Below are 16,137 nucleotides of genomic sequence, written 5' to 3'. Positions count from 1 at the left end.
TTCTTTCCTTGTATCTTGATCATTATTACCAATGTTCAATGAGCGTGATAAGTATATGTGTATATGTATATTTATATACTACTCCAAAAATTTATTTTGTTTGCATCATAGCATTCATTTGTTTATCTATGAATTAAAAGTTTGACATTTTATGTGTGTCTATTATTTTTCTTATCAATGTTCTGAAATTCCGCATCTAAATAAAATTGAAAGGTGAACAACTTTTTTGTAAGTATAAATCTATACAAATTCAATTTTATTAAGATATAGTTGTGTATTAACACATTCACTATGTCCAGAAAAAGTATATGTTTAATATAAAAATGCATTTAGTTGGTATTTCAGATGTATTATATAACTATTAATTTAAATATTTGGTAGCACATTATCAAGACAATTATCTGATGGAAGAGAATCAAGAGGCTCAAAAATTTATACCAGGTCCTCCACAGCTTCCCCCTTTGTATAAAGGGCAGAAGATAAAAACAGTGAGTAACAAAAATTACATATATTCGTACATCTATTTATTTATTAATGATGTGGTTTTCATTAGGGACCATACACTACTACAGTTACGGATGAAATGGTAACTCAAAGAGAAAGGGAGAACGAACAATTATACAGAGCTTGGCGTGAACAACAACGAAGAAGAGCAATGGCGCCAGATGATGATGATTCAGAATATATGGGCGACTTTAAAGATGACACAGTGAGAAGAAGTTTTATTAGAAAAATTTTCTGTATATTAACAATTCAATTACTATTTACCTCTGGCATCATTGCAGTCTTTTTGTTTGTGTAAGCATTATGATTTAGCAATGTTTTAATAATACTTCCTTTATGGATTAAAGCTATGAATTGTGTTTATTTTAACAACTCTATTCCAGGGATGCTGCCAGAAAATTTATGATAATTCATTGGTATATGTGGATTATAGCTATGTACGTAAATAGTGCAATTATATTGCAGCTATTTTAGATATATTATTTAGTAAATAATTCATAATTTTATTAGGATATGCTTCACCATTTCTTTTTGTGCTATATCTATATCTGAAAGAGCTAGACGTATTCCACCTTTCAATTATATATGGCTAACTAAACTGGTAAGGTTCTTAGTCATACTGAAACCTTATTAATTGGATATCTTTCATGCAATTTAACATTCAGTACTAAAAAATTATTATTTACAGACACTTTCTATGTCATATTTAGCTGCTTTTGTATCAGTCTTTTTAGAAGTTGAAGTAATATTGATGGCATTAGGTATGACAACTTTAATTACATTAGGAATAGGTCTTATCGCAACATTTTCTAAGGTATTTAGCTATAAAACTTGTATGACATAAAATAACAGAAAATATCATAAATAATAATTATGAAACAAATAATAATTATAAATAATGTAAATAATGTTACAGTTTGATTTAACAATGAGAACAGGACTGTTGATGATCTTTGGATTGGCTTCTATTGTTTCAATTTTTGTGATAATGATAGTTCTGCTATTTACATATATAAGAGTATTACATATAATAATCTCAGTTATAGGAATGATTTTATTATCAATGGTTAATATAAAATTAATATATATATTGGAAATATTATTTAATTTCAACATAATATATCATACTCTAAGAAAAGATATTTCAAACGTAAAAAGTCATTATTATATGTTTTCTAGTACTTGTATTTTGATGTGCAAACAATTATGGGTGGAAGAAGAATAGAATTAAGTCCGGATGAGGTTGTATTTGCAACAGCACAAATTTATGTTGACATAGTATTGTTATACCAATACGTGTTATTGTTTATGGGTATGATGTATCATCGATAAATATTAAGGATAAATTTACATTATGTCATTAAGAATAACTTATTCTTATTATAGCAGTAATATTTTAGATACAGATTTGAATATCAATAAATAAATGTACGTGAGATATTACACAATAGAGTTGAAAACTATTTTCTTTTTTATGACTTGTCTATATATGTATTTTATTGCTATTGAGATTATTAACTTACGCAGTGTCAATAATCATTTGCTATAAAGCTATAATTATATAAAATTCATAAATGAAAGATTTCGAAACGCTACTATCCCTTAAAATAGCATGTTCTGTCAAGTCTGTTGCTAAGCAACTGTTTGACAACAAAAACCTAACCTATTGCATGTTCAAAACTTCAATTAAAAAATACATATTTTGTAGATTTAAATGAATGTGTAAGTATATAATTAGTTGAAATTTTTAAAAGATGTATTATTATTAGTATCTTATATGTAATAAATGGTATGAGTTACATGACCAAATTATCGTCATTTATGTCATTACAAATCAAACGAAATAAATTTGCAAGGTTGTTTTATGCAGTGCATCATAATGAAAACCGAGGTCTTTTCTACGTAAAATTGGATGACAATTGTAAGATATATTTCATCCGAAAAATTATTATTTTAATAAATTTCTAATATTATTCACGACCCAAGAATTGAGGGGAAAATATGGAACAAACTTGATTTTCATATTGTTAATGTGAATAGTATCTTAAAATATATTTCTTTTTTTCATTTTTTGACCAGCAAGGGCAGTATTACAATACAAAGCTGAGAGGAAGGTTTTAGACATGCAAGTGATTAGTGTACCTTATAGATATACAGGAAGAGGTTTAGCTCGCTTGCTTACAGAGGTAAAATTTATTTTCAAATTTCTTGTAACTTCAAATGAATGTTTATTGTTATAAATTATGCTATATTAATGTCTATATTTGTAGACTGCATTTACATATGTTATTGTGAATTATTTATATATGTACTTGACATGTGAGTACATGCAGAAGTATTATCTTGCAATTAAGAATCCAGCTCTTGAAGAATATATTGTTGGACCACCGCATATTTTAGAAGGACCTAATTCAGAACCTTTAGACCCTGACATTATATATGAATTACCTGATCCAGAAGATTTTTTGATATATTCTTCTTAATAAATATCGTTACAATAATTGCTGCAATTTTGAATAATTATTGAATTAAGCTATCACTTAATGATTTAAAATTTATTATTATTCCTTATTTCACTGATAAAATGGAGGAAATAGAGTACATTACTTTAATTGAATGGTTTTGTCATCAATTTTACTATAATGGCATGTTAGTTTATTGCAAAGAAGCATGTGAAGTGTATCCAGAAAATGAATATCTAAGAATTCTTTTAAGTCTTGCATACATATTAACTGGAAAAGTACAAGAAGCAATCAGAGAATGTTCAAACTTAATGAACAATGCAGATACCACATTGACAGCATTGCTTCTTCAGAATATTGCATATATGAAAACTGAAAATGTTGAAAAGGCCACTATAATACAAATCGAAACAAGAATTAGAGACGAGAAACGAAAATCGTCTTCAAACGCATTAGCTTTAGCAGCCTTAGTGTTGCTTTTATCTCAGAAAGCTGACAAAGCTAGAGATTATGTAGAGAGGGCTTACAAGCTTGATTCATCTAATAAAAATGTGTTATTAACAAAAGCTTGGGTGGATTTATTTATTGCAAACAAAAATGATTCAAGTGAGCCAAACTTGTTTGAAGTTGTTTTAGTACAAGATTCAAAGAATATAAATGCTTTGCTTGGCTCTGCAAAATACAAACAACAGCAAGGTGACTATACAGGAGCAATATCAACATTGAATTCTTTAATTGTACGATATCCTAAATTATGTCTACCCTTGGTAGAAAAATTGTGCAATCAACTCGCATTGAAAGATTGGGACCAAGTTTTGGAGACTGCTAATAGAATAATGTCGATCGACTCGAATAATTTGGATGCAAGAAAAGCACATGCATTTGTATATCTTTGTAGAGATGGAAATTATAATGAAGGATTAAAACATTTACAGTCATTCTTCAGAAATATGATAATTATAGAAACAAAGAACGTGACAGTTTTGGTGAACAATATTCAATTATTTTTACGATTAGCTTGCAAACATCAAGGGATTTTATTGGAGGTTTCTAGGACCATTGAAAAGGCATTACAACAGAATCCAAAATGTGCAGATCTCATGGTGGAATTAGGAAACTTGTATGTTTCACTGGGTAAAGTGAAAGATGCAGAAAATTGGTACAGAAGCGCTGTTCGAATAAACGAATCGTCGTTTGCTGCATTGATGGGATTAGCCCATTGTCAGCTTTTAGATACTTCGATTGATGCCTTGGGCTTGGCACAACAGCAAGTAGATTTTTTGATGGAGATACAGTCTAATTCAGTGGATGCAGAATTGCTTTTTATGTCTGCCAAATTGAGCTCCAATGATTCCATTAAAGCCCTGAATTATTTGAACAATGCAGCTACTATCATATTGGATAACTGTAAATATGTACCATATGGTTATGATTATATGAAAAAATTAAATCCTGATTTATGTTTAGAAATTTCCAAACAACGTTTAGTTTATTCTGTAACAAGTGATGTAACAAATTCTGAGGAAAATGTATCCAATTACAAAGAGCCAAGTTTGTATCTGTTAGAGCAATTATCAGAATCATATCCTGGTTTGAGTATTTCACAATTACTACTGAGTAAAGCTAAAATGCAAAGTGGAAATTTAGAAGAATCTTCATACATACTAAGAAATCTTTTAGACAACGTGGATTCATCCAACGCGGAAGCGCATTTACTAATGGCGCAGATTCTAGCTCGTCAAGGGAATTACCAGTCAGCTTCACAAAGTCTTGAAGTTGGTTTAAGTTACAATTTCAAGATCAGAGACAATCCGATTTATCACTTAATTACTGGCATGATTCAAAAAGAAACAAATGATATAGAGGGCTCAATAACAAGTTTTCAGTCAGCTATGTCGTTAGCTGAGATGCAATCACATAAAAATACTTCAGAAGCTTCAGATATTTCAACATCAGATATGGCAACTTTGTACCTGGAACTAATTTCTGCTTATGGAAAAATAAGACATTTCAATGAGGCAATTGATATAATACGAGATGCAAATATAAAACTTGGGAGTACTTCAGAGAAAGGTAGAATATTAATAGGAAACGCAGAGTTACTTTTAGAAATGGGAGAGTTGGATGAAGCCATTGATTGCTTGTCAAAAGTAACGTCAGACCAACTTTATTATTTGCAAGCACATACACGTTTAGCCGAGATAAATTTGAAACACAAAAAGGATCGTCTCGCTTTTGCTATGTGTTTCAGGTTTGTTTTTCATAAATTTCTACATTTTGTTATATCTTTTTCAATCTGTTGAAATATTTTATTTTGTAGAGAATTGGTTGAACATTGTCCTGGTCCTAAGACATATAGTATGCTTGGTGATGCATATATCTCTATACAAGAACCAGAGAGAGCAATAGAAGCATATGAGCAAGCTTTGAAACAGAATCCTACAAATAAAGTACATATAGCAAGTAAGCTAGGAAAGGCACTTATAAAGACGCATCAGTACACAAAAGCCATAAATTATTACAGAGATGTGATGAAACAAGAGAACTTTAAAAGCTTGAAATTGGATCTTGCAAAGTTGTTCATAAAGTTGAAACAGTATGATAAAGCAGAAGCTACATTGGTTCAAGAATTACAAGGTAAAAATTATTTTAGCTGCATAATTTTATTCTTCTATTTTAATTTTAATTATTTTAATGACTTTTGATATTTCAGACGGTCGACGAGATTCTGATTTAAAGAGCTTAGAAGTGCGTAGTCAGCTTTTACTGTTGCTTGCTAAAACGCGAGAAAAAGCAGATAATATTAATGGTGCTTTGTCAGCATTGAAGGAAGCTAAGGAAAATCAACATAGATACATTCAACGCATGGGAGGTTCTAACTTGGAAGAGGAACAACAACTTCTTGCAAATATCTGTTTAACAATGGCTGATCATTCCTCTTCTCTAAGAGATTATGATCAAGCTATTACGTACTATAAAGAAGCACTGAATCATAAGCCTGCGGATGTAAATGCTTTGTTATCCTTGGCAAAACTTTATATGCAAGTAAGTCGCAAATAAAATGACAATAATTACAATTTACAGTATCATTTAGGAAATTATTAATAATTGTACACTGTAAAATGACAGACAAATAATTTGGATCGATGTGCTCAAAGCTGTACAGCTTTATTGAACGCGGATCCCAACAATGAAGCTGCTTCCATAATGATGGCAGATCTTGCATTTAGAAAAGTTGATTTTGACACAGCAGCATTTCATTTTCGACAACTATTGCTGAAGCAGCCAACTTACTGGACTGCTTTAGCGAGATTGATAGAAGTTTCTCGCCGAATAGGTGAATTTAATTTAAAAATTTAAATTTTGAAATTTGTAATTCCCTAATGCAAGACTTATTTATGATGTAACAAATTTAGGGGATATGGACGACCTTGAAGAATGGCTTCATCGAGCAGAACTAGGAATGAGTGGTGCGAATTTAACACCTGGATATTATTATTGCGCGGGTTTATTAGATTGGCGTAAGGGTCGATTAAATTCCGCGCTTCGTCAGTTCAATTTCGCGAGACGTGATCCTGAGTGGGGTCAACAGGCAATATACAATATGATCGAGATTTGTTTAGATCCGGATGATGATTCTTCCCTCTCTAATGAAATCTTTAACGACGATGATGCTGAATATCAAGACTCTAGAACGATGGCTCTGAAAACAGCCTATCGTTTGCTACAGGTACTAAAAAAAGACCAAAAAGAACATAGTAAATCTATGATTTAAAATTTTTAATAAAATAGTGTGTTACAAGATTTGAGTTTTAAAAATATTACTTTATTATTACAGGAATTAAATCCTAAAGGTAGTCCACATGAAATGTTGACGCACAGATTGTTAAGCAATTTCTTTCTGCTTGCTACAAAGCAAAAATCCAATGTGGAAAAAGCATTACAGGATTGCACTGCATTAGCTAGTCAAGAGGCATTGAGAGATCACGTAGGACCAGCTTTAGGTATGGCTATGGCCCACATTCTTTTAAAACAAACTCCTAGAGCTCGAAACCATCTAAAACGTGTCAGCAAAAACACATGGACCTTTGAGGATGCAGAATACCTGGAACGTTGTTGGTTACTTTTAGCAGATATTTATGTTCAATCCAACAAATATGAATTGGCAAATGATCTTTTAAGACGTGTTTTACAACATAATGCCACTTGTGTTAGAGCTCATGAATTGTCTGGATACATTGCAGAAAAAGAGCAAAATTATCGCGAAGCTGCATCACAGTATAGTGAAGCATGGAAGTATGGTGGAAAATCGAAATTGTCTGTGGCTTATAAATTAGCTTATTGCTCAATGAAAGCGAAAGCTTACGCAGATGGGATAGAAGCTTGTAATGAAGTTTTGAAACAGAGTCCTGATTATCCACGCATCAAGAAGGAGATTTTGGAAAAATGTATTAATAACTTACGTACTTAATAAACAATTGTCTTCATTATAATTATGTCTTTATTTATATATTTGGGAACCTTTTTTTTCTCCATTTCTTGCAAATTAAAACAAAATAATACTATGGTTTATGTCGATATTCGTTTGGTAAATAATTAAATAGAGCATATAAACTTGCAATAAAATGTTGAATGAAAAATTACATTTAGAAAGGAATGATCATATACTTAGAAATTATTTTCGACGTAAAGAGAATGTTTTAAAAGTAGTAGTTACAGATGGTACAACAGATCTTGCACGTGCATTTTTGTATAGAATGTTAAATGATAATGTTTTTGGTGAAAATCAATCTGTCTTTGTCAGCCTTTATGAGTTACCGAACAAGGCGACCTTCTTGGAAAGTGTTGTAATTGAACTCACTTCCTTTAGCCCCAAAGTTTTAAATGGTAAATACCCATGCAGTAATAAAAAGAAAAAGTTTACTTTTGTTCAATATTATTCAGTGCATTATATTAAGTTAAATAACAAGATAATCAATTACTAAGATATTTCAATATCAATAGGCATCAGTTATGGTCATGATGCTTCCATTGAATTTAAGGATGCAGATGTTGTAATTTGTATTGGTTATGCAAGAGAGTATGACTTTAAGGATAATGAATACCTTGAACCATTTTTTGAAGAATACGTTCTGACTTCCAAGTTTTATGTATATTATTATTCCTATCTTATTTTTAATTATTTATCTTATCTTTAATTATTCCTATCTTGTTCAGATATAATATTAAAATTTCCAGTATTTATAAATATTATACCATCTGTAGGGTGAAGTTATAGAAAAGTATGTAAAAAGGGATGCAAGAATTATTGTACTAGGAACTACTGCTGCCACAATCATATCCAAATATGTGAAATCTATTCCTATCAAGAATATAACAACATTATCTTTGCTTAACTTAAATATTGCTGCAGGTCAGGTACTTCTCGTGTTTCTTATATGTGTTTGATATTTAAATAATTTAATTTATTAATGATTTCAATTTATTTTTAAACAAACAGTTTTTTCTTCAAATTTCAGATTGCTGCACGAGCACAGTGTCTTCCAACAGAAGTAAAGAATATAATAATCTGGGGTTCGAATGGCTCGTATAGTTATCCCGATTGCAGATATATGTATTTCACCCGTGGAAAACCTTTGGCTGATGTTTTAAAAGTTTGGATTACTGATGTTCTTCCACAAGTAAGACCTTCGATCTTCTGATATATGAAAATAAGATATTTAATATTAAAAATTGTAATTAAAAAATCAAAATTATTAAACTATATACGTATATATTTCTTTTTTTAAATATTGTCCTTTCAGGATACGTAAAGGTTTCTTAATTTGACCTTCACCGCTTACATTTATTAAACTCTATATACAAATGTGAAAATGTGTATTCATTGTATTTTGGACTTTGTTTTAATCTTTTATTCAAGTTTCAAACTTTTCGAATGTGAATCGTGTATGGAGTTATAAATTGGAATAGTTGCATTAAATTGTTGTAGGATGATGTGAAGTGATGTAGTATAGTCATTATTTTCGTGAAAACGAAATAGAATTATATAGATATAATTATAGATATTTTCCTCCTTTTTTTAGATTATTCGAAATGTTGCTCACAGACCAAGCCTCATTAATTCCATAGCTTATGCATTGGCAGAGCACTGTAAAATCTTATGGAATGGCACTCCAGAGAATGAATGGACTTCTATGGGTGTTATGTCTGATTATTCTTATTCGATTCGATCTGGAATATTTTTCTCTTATCCCGTAATTTGTAAGAACAGGCAGTATGAAATAGTACAGGTATGATAATTATTAGTTAGATCTACAAGTAAATTCATTTGTGATGGTTCATTAAATCAATTTCGTGTTCAGTCGTAAATGTTATTCTTTTTGATTAATTAATTTGTTGAGAACTTTAAGATCATTATTTTAAAGACCATGTTCTTTTCACTCCTTTTTTCTCTTCTCATATATCCAAAATTTTTATATGAATAATAAAGAAATGTAAAATGTAGAAACATAAAAATATTAAAATATGAAAGCATAACTTTTTTGTGTAATTTTACAGGATTTTGATATGGATCGGTACGTTCTGCGGTACATTGTGGATCTAAGTAGGTTGATTTTTAGGGAAATCGAGATTGCCTATGAAATTTGTGGTTTAATATCAATTGATTCTTAATAAGGTATATTCTTCATTCGTGTATAGATTATGCTACGTATTTTATTACGTTTTTACAAGTTACATTTATTTACAAGTATCTTTAAATTATATAGAATCGCAACTGTACGATGTATCGTAGATACACGGAGCCATTATTTGTGCATCGTTATCGTTATTATATCGTTATTACATTTTCTAATCACAAGGTTTCATAGATCTTTCCAAATCATTGAAATTCTCTTTCGTTATGTAAATAATGCTAATAACAATAAATGTAGAAATGTTAATACAGCAGATATTTATATAGAGAGGATCACACAATATGTATACATCACTTTAGCAACAATTATTATTTTGAACAGTTTTTACGACAGCACTATTCTTCTTATACTTGGTAGTAAAAATAAAAATAATCAACGTCGCCAAATGTGTAGTCTACTTCAAAAGTATCAGAGTAATAAAATCTCTTTAGCATTAATATATATATATATACATATATAATATATACTATAATTTAGTATTAATTTGGAGAATAAAAATAATTTCAATGTCATTAAAAAGAAAAAGAAAAAAGAAGGAAAAATAGATCAGTTTGACGGCAGTCTAATTTTTCAAAAGTGATTTTAGAAGAGAATTGTTAATTAAATATAAAAATAAGATACTTCTCTTTAAATTTCAATAACTCAAATTCTAAATTTAAATTAGTTTCCATTAATAATAATAAATCATAATATATAATATGATAATTCCTCCAGGGCTATTATTTCGAATTAGGCAAATATAAAATCCATTCTTTAAATAATAAATTATAAAAATAAAAATAATTAACTTGTGTTTATCAAAGGAACTTCAAAGATCCAGATACATAATCTGCGTTGCAGAAATGGCTCCGCAGGCGGCGAGGGTACTAGCCACGCATACGACGGCTGTAGTGGTCCCAGATTTACTGACGATCGTTCCTAGGCAGCAGGACAGAAGAAACTGCGCCAGAAACACCATAGAGGAGACGATTGCAACGTCCGTGCCAAGACCACGCACTCCCCCGCTTTGAACGGCTTCACCCTCGGCTGTCACCTCGAACTACAAAGTCGACTAATTCAATTTCTCCTTGATATATACGTCTGTTGCATTACTACGTTACGTTATTTAATGACATTACACTTCCCCTCCATTGAGTTTTATTAAATTATTCTTGTTATTTATAAAATAATTCTAATAATATAAAAATTGGATATATTATATGGTACGTATTATTAAACTTCAGAAATTATTAAGATTTATTAAAATTCCGAATGTTATTTGTTACGAGAAAACATGGTTTGTTTTAAATTATATATATTTTTTCATAATTAAGGAGCATTTTGGTCCTAATTCAATCTAAGACAAAATTGTGAATTGAACAAATTTTTATTTTTTTAATCACGACATTGTTAGTTGAATGATTTAAATTTTTTGATCGATTCCTTTGGGATTACTCTTTCAAGATACAAGATACCACTTACTGTTGATGAAGCATGATAATGTGCAACTAGAAGATACGGCATAGTGAATAATGTGGAGTACATAACACCTGCGGTCCAAGAGAATATGATCACTCCCGCGGGATGTTTCGTCAACGCCATCATCATCATACCAGTGCTATAGAACAGCAGACCGCAAATGTATACCCTCCGGGCTCTGTTAAATCACATGATACATTATACGTCTTTTACCAGAAAAACGATTCTTTTTTATTGCAGTCTTTTGTTTAAAAAAATCTGAAGGACTTAAATAAAAGACGAAATAGAAAACTAATTTTTGAATATATAGCATTGATATGAAGAATTATTTTGATAAAAAAGAATCTAAATAGAAAATAAAATGAAATTTAAACTTCCAGTGAAACTATACTATTATTAATTAAGGAATTATTCTGTCAAATAAAAGTTACTTTTAAAAAAAAGAAGAATATGTTTACTTGTAGCGTTCTATGAGCTTCTCGATGATCATTGAATAACAGGAACAGGATAATGAATACATAGACATTCCCCAACATCCAAAGCGAACTCCACTTTCGTATAATTCTCTTTCTTTGCTACCTTCTGGAGCCTATAATTTGCACGAATAATACATTAAACTATACAAATATAAAAGTTCAATTATATACATTATACAAACGTATAATTTTTAAAACTAAGTAATAAAAGTATAATTGATTAATGAATAAATACCTGCGGGTTTCCCCCATAAACAGCTTCCCCAACGAAATCAGTGAAGTACAGGGAATAACATACATGTGCCATCCAACAAAATAAATTAGTTAGGCACACCATACGAAGACTGTGTGGCATATATACGATAGAAAGAAGATATTCTCTTAATGTGGCTTTTGGATTTCCTTCGATACTTTCATCGAAACCATGTTCAACGTAATTTGTGTCTTGGATGGGTATATCTGGTATCATAGGAACTTGGCCAACTCTTTTCTCTGGTTCTTGAACTGGAAGAGGTTTCAGAGCAAACTCCTATGAAAAAGAGAAAAAATATGCAATTATCTTATTTATCATTACTACTTTATTTTTTATTTATATTCTGTGGAACAAATATATCGACTTACATCCTTTTTCGTAGCAATCTCTTGATCATTGCCCAAGGTGCCATAAGAAGCACAATCATCTGTGATGATTTTTTCATGTTCCTTTGGCTGATCCTCCGATTCTTCAGCAGATGCCTGAATTAATTTCGAGAATAAAAAAAAAAATTCTTAAAAAATACAAGAAAACTATCCAAGATAATTCTTTATTTCTAAAGCAATATAAATTAATGGTTATTAATGTTAGTAGTAGTATATTTATTAATATTATTCTTAATAATTAATTAATACTAAACGAACCTTTTGTTCCTGTAACTGACGATATTCGTCACTTTCCAACAATTGCAATGGGATTTCTTTGAAGCTAGTAATGGTACAGGATACACAAATAACAAAAATAATCGTAATTAAAGTGAAAGTAGCATGAAGATGTCCACCTAACATAATTCCTATCGTAGTAGCATCCCAATTAATTCCACCTAGTCCGTACCCCATGAATCCTCCCAAGCCTGCCATTATGGTGAACGTACTTAAACCTTTAGCATGGTCATCTGTAAAAAGAAAAATTTGCAATAACGATTATGGGATCATAAATAATTCTTGTAACCATCGCATCAAAATATATTAATTTTATTTCAATTTTAGTTTAAAACACAAATATAAAATATTTTATTTAGAATAAAAGTTTTGTTTTATTCAAAATAAGTAGTTAAATAATAATTAATATATGTAAACCAAGTCCATTTTATGGTCTCCTAATGGTTGGAATTACAATAAATATCTATCTAGTAATTAATATAAATTGTACGATGAATAATTAAACGATAATAAATATTAGTTAGTGTGTAGATAATTAAATAATATTATAAATAACAACTTTAATTACTTGCCAGGTACAGTGACGTCGAGTAAATAAGCTCTGGCTGGACTTTGACAGGCATCAGCATCGAAATCGAGCAGAACTGTGCCTAGGATTGTGAAGAAAATTCCCCAAGAGTGAGACGGAGGTTTCACTGACTCTTCTGTCGCATGTTTCGCCGTAGTTCGATGTCCTAAGGGAACTGTATAGTTGGTCCACGTAGGTGGAACATCCCCAAAGGCATATCCCATGTCTTCCCCATTTGGAACTAGTATTAATCCTTGAAAATTAAGTAGAAAGAATATCATAAAATAAGTCATTTTTAATAATCGCGTAAGCATACAAAACTTATTTCATTTATTTTATTGGCTATTTCACAAATAAATATTATAATGAATACTGCACTTTGCCATTTACAAATATTTTACATATACTGTAATTAATGTTTTCATTCTGCGCATTTTTCCATTTTTCAATTTTCCATAAACGATTATCATAAATTACACAAAAACGTTTTACCTATCAAAACTCCAAGAGCCAGCAATAGAATGAACGGTCTTCTTCTTCCATATTTTAGTCTGCATCTATCACTTAAACTTCCCAAAATCGGTGTGACGAAGAAACCAATGAGAGGGCTGAGTGCCCAGACGAGGGTCATATGCTGATGATCTACGCCGATTTTTAATAAAGTCGGTGAAACAAACGCTGTTTCTGCGGCGTAAGAAAATTCGATTCCCATCACAGCTGCGGATATTCGTACCAATTCTCCTCGTGTCTTTTTTCTACAAGATATTTATACATATCTATGGTCTATGTTATTTTAGATTTGTCCCTTTTTACTGAATTCTAATATATTACATCATATTATAAGCCGAGAAACTGATGTTTTTTTTCAGAAAATTAATTTTCTAGAGGTGAAAGTATAAAATAAAATATATCCTTTGTATTTTTCTATCGTTTAAAGTTAATTATTTTCAGGACCTTTGCGCGAATAATTGAACAAATACCTGTAAATATGCGCGTAATCATTCAAACTCCTCTCCAATTTGGGTGGTCCTCGTAGATGATTCAAGAACCCTTTAATCCCCTGGTCCATCGGTATCCCATTCTTCCACTCTTTCCACGTCTCCCATTTTTCTTTAAACTTGTCTCTAACATCGTGCACCCTGCCAGCGAAACCCTCATATTCGTGCAATTTATCCACCATGGCTCACGATTTAAACGTTTTCTCTCTTTCTCAGCTAAATGTCCTATCTCTCATTGTGTCACAGAAAATTCAAAGAAACACCAAAACTAATCGTCACTTCGTTAAAATTCTCCATCGGCCCTTATGAATAAATTACGGGTAAACATCGATCAGACAAAGTAATATCCTTCATATTTCTACTATTTCTTCTTTCTCTCCGAAAAAAAAATACGGAGAAAAGGATTGAATCAAGAAACAATAGATATAATAAAAATGAATGACACGAAATAATATCCTTTTTATTCTTATCACTTTCCTTTAAAAGAACGAAAATATTAAACAAGAATACAAAGAAAACGATAATCGAATTGATTATACGGAAATATCAACCTTTACGAATGAACATCGTACAAAATAATATACTCCTTCTCGATTCTTCTCCTTCTTCTTCGAAAAAAATAGCCAGTTTAATTAAACAGAAATTAGCGTGAGAATTAGATTGAAAACGTTCATTTTCGTAGATTTGTCGCGTTCGATAAAAATAAAATAAAATTTCACGAGAAAGAATCGACGCGAAGGGATGTTTCCCGTAGAGGGTTGGGGGATGTGCTTCGTCGACGAGACGCGAGAAACGACTGGTGGTTCCGCAAGCTCGCGACTAAGACGAAAGCTCGACCGACGTCGCCTTTCACCGTGGATACCTAGTTACATACCTAGTCCCTCCATTCGTGTTCCGGTAGGACGTAAAATGAGCTTCCCGTGTACCAAGGGAAACCTACTTATTAGCCAGCTGCTTGTTACTCTTGATTAAAATCGGTTCGGTCGTTTGTTCGTAATTTACCTTTGGAAAAATGTGAAACAGTTTTTTGTTCAGTAAAAGTATGTACACATATAAAATATACAAAAATATACACATAGCACCGGAAAGTATCTGGATGGTATATAATTAAAAAAGAAACTTATAAGAAAAAAAATTAAAAAAGAAACTTTATAGAATAATCATAAGACGATGTCATAATAATATTTTTCTGTACATCGTTCCTCTTGTGGTTCTTCTAAGAATAACAACCTTATACTTATTGATAGTATAACAACATCATACTTAACAATGATCATAGGAGAGAAGGTTTCTTTTGTGACTCTTCTAAGAATAACAACCTTATAGTTAACAATAACCATAAGAGGAAAAGTTTCTTTTTTAAATATCTTTTTGCACATCGTTTCCTCATTCCATTTATGATTCTTTTACGAATAACAACCTTATACTTAACAATGACCATAGGAGAAAAGGTTTGTGACTCTTCTAAGAATAATAGCCTTATACTTAACGATGACCATAAGAGGAAAAGTTTCTCTTCTAAGTAATATTTTTTTTTTTGCATATCGTTTCAAGAAGAAAGAAAAAGATTAGAATGGCAGAAATCGTTATTCAGTATCCTATAAAGATTATATGTGTCTGACATAAATAATTAAATATCGAATCAGCTGCTCCTCTTTCTGTGTCTCTGTGAGACATTTGCTCTATTCTCGTAACACACAGCTATATCATGGTTTACGCGTGTACACACGGACAGGTTTTCAACAATGCTTTTCACCGTTGGTCGTAGATGTAATTTCCGCCGCGGAAATTGCACTTTGTCCATTCTCTCTTTTCCACCAGGATTTTCGATTCGATTTACCACCGAAGGATGTTCTACATATATTCTGTACATTTAGATACAATTTGATAGATGCTCTATGCCTCATCTTCTCTAGGGAAGAATATTTATTTTCAATTGATTTATTATATCGGATATTTATTTACGTTATTATATTATATTTTTAATTTTCTTTTTTCTTTTTCTTTTGCAGGTAACATATAACACATTGGCAAACATATCGAGCTATCGCATTAGTCGAC

General features: G+C 30.9%; 4 protein-coding genes across 5 annotated transcripts in view; 3 read left to right on the top strand and 1 right to left on the bottom strand.

Annotated features, from left to right (window-relative positions):
- Positions 1–102: 102 nt before the first annotated feature.
- Positions 103–2,987, top strand: LOC126924897 (protein lifeguard 3-like). The gene is made up of 9 exons (XM_050739864.1): positions 103–488; positions 554–798; positions 888–941; positions 1,015–1,105; positions 1,193–1,318; positions 1,421–1,570; positions 1,684–1,816; positions 2,584–2,690; positions 2,775–2,987. The coding sequence occupies exons 1-9, from the start codon at positions 405–407 to the stop codon at positions 2,985–2,987; spliced, it is 1,203 nt and encodes a 400-aa protein (XP_050595821.1). The 5' UTR covers positions 103–404.
- Positions 2,988–3,088: 101 nt separating this feature from the next.
- Positions 3,089–7,459, top strand: LOC126924890 (tetratricopeptide repeat protein 21B-like). The gene is made up of 6 exons (XM_050739843.1): positions 3,089–5,217; positions 5,287–5,603; positions 5,680–6,011; positions 6,096–6,303; positions 6,383–6,696; positions 6,805–7,459. The coding sequence occupies exons 1-6, from the start codon at positions 3,089–3,091 to the stop codon at positions 7,435–7,437; spliced, it is 3,933 nt and encodes a 1,310-aa protein (XP_050595800.1). The 3' UTR covers positions 7,438–7,459.
- Positions 7,460–7,471: 12 nt separating this feature from the next.
- On the top strand, positions 7,472–9,662 carry LOC126924905 (malate dehydrogenase-like). Its single transcript, XM_050739883.1, has 6 exons — positions 7,472–7,853; positions 7,971–8,116; positions 8,232–8,384; positions 8,486–8,647; positions 9,050–9,256; positions 9,525–9,662. The coding sequence occupies exons 1-6, from the start codon at positions 7,592–7,594 to the stop codon at positions 9,636–9,638; spliced, it is 1,044 nt and encodes a 347-aa protein (XP_050595840.1). The 5' UTR covers positions 7,472–7,591; the 3' UTR covers positions 9,639–9,662.
- LOC126924893 (proton-associated sugar transporter A) overlaps positions 9,661–16,137 on the bottom strand; it is a 20,300-nt gene continuing 13,823 nt past the window's right edge. The window contains exons 2-11 of one of the 2 annotated variants that reach the window (XM_050739856.1): positions 14,951–15,078; positions 14,059–14,217; positions 13,571–13,833; positions 13,083–13,331; positions 12,493–12,743; positions 12,217–12,330; positions 11,831–12,124; positions 11,578–11,708; positions 11,123–11,297; positions 9,661–10,700 (exon numbers count right to left, since the gene is read on the bottom strand). In XM_050739856.1, coding sequence (XP_050595813.1) covers positions 10,470–10,700; positions 11,123–11,297; positions 11,578–11,708; positions 11,831–12,124; positions 12,217–12,330; positions 12,493–12,743; positions 13,083–13,331; positions 13,571–13,833; positions 14,059–14,147 — 1,797 coding nt within the window. In that variant the 5' untranslated portion in view covers positions 14,148–14,217; positions 14,951–15,078 and the 3' untranslated portion in view covers positions 9,661–10,469. Of the gene's footprint in view, positions 10,701–11,122; positions 11,298–11,577; positions 11,709–11,830; positions 12,125–12,216; positions 12,331–12,492; positions 12,744–13,082; positions 13,332–13,570; positions 13,834–14,058; positions 14,379–14,627; positions 14,908–14,950; positions 15,079–16,137 lie in introns of those variants that run through there. The other variant, XM_050739855.1, reaches the window with a different exon arrangement.

This window comes from Bombus affinis, chromosome 15, assembly GCF_024516045.1.
Source record: "Bombus affinis isolate iyBomAffi1 chromosome 15, iyBomAffi1.2, whole genome shotgun sequence".
Classification (NCBI taxonomy): domain Eukaryota; kingdom Metazoa; phylum Arthropoda; class Insecta; order Hymenoptera; family Apidae; genus Bombus; species Bombus affinis.
This window is presented reverse-complemented; position numbering and strand designations above follow the sequence as displayed.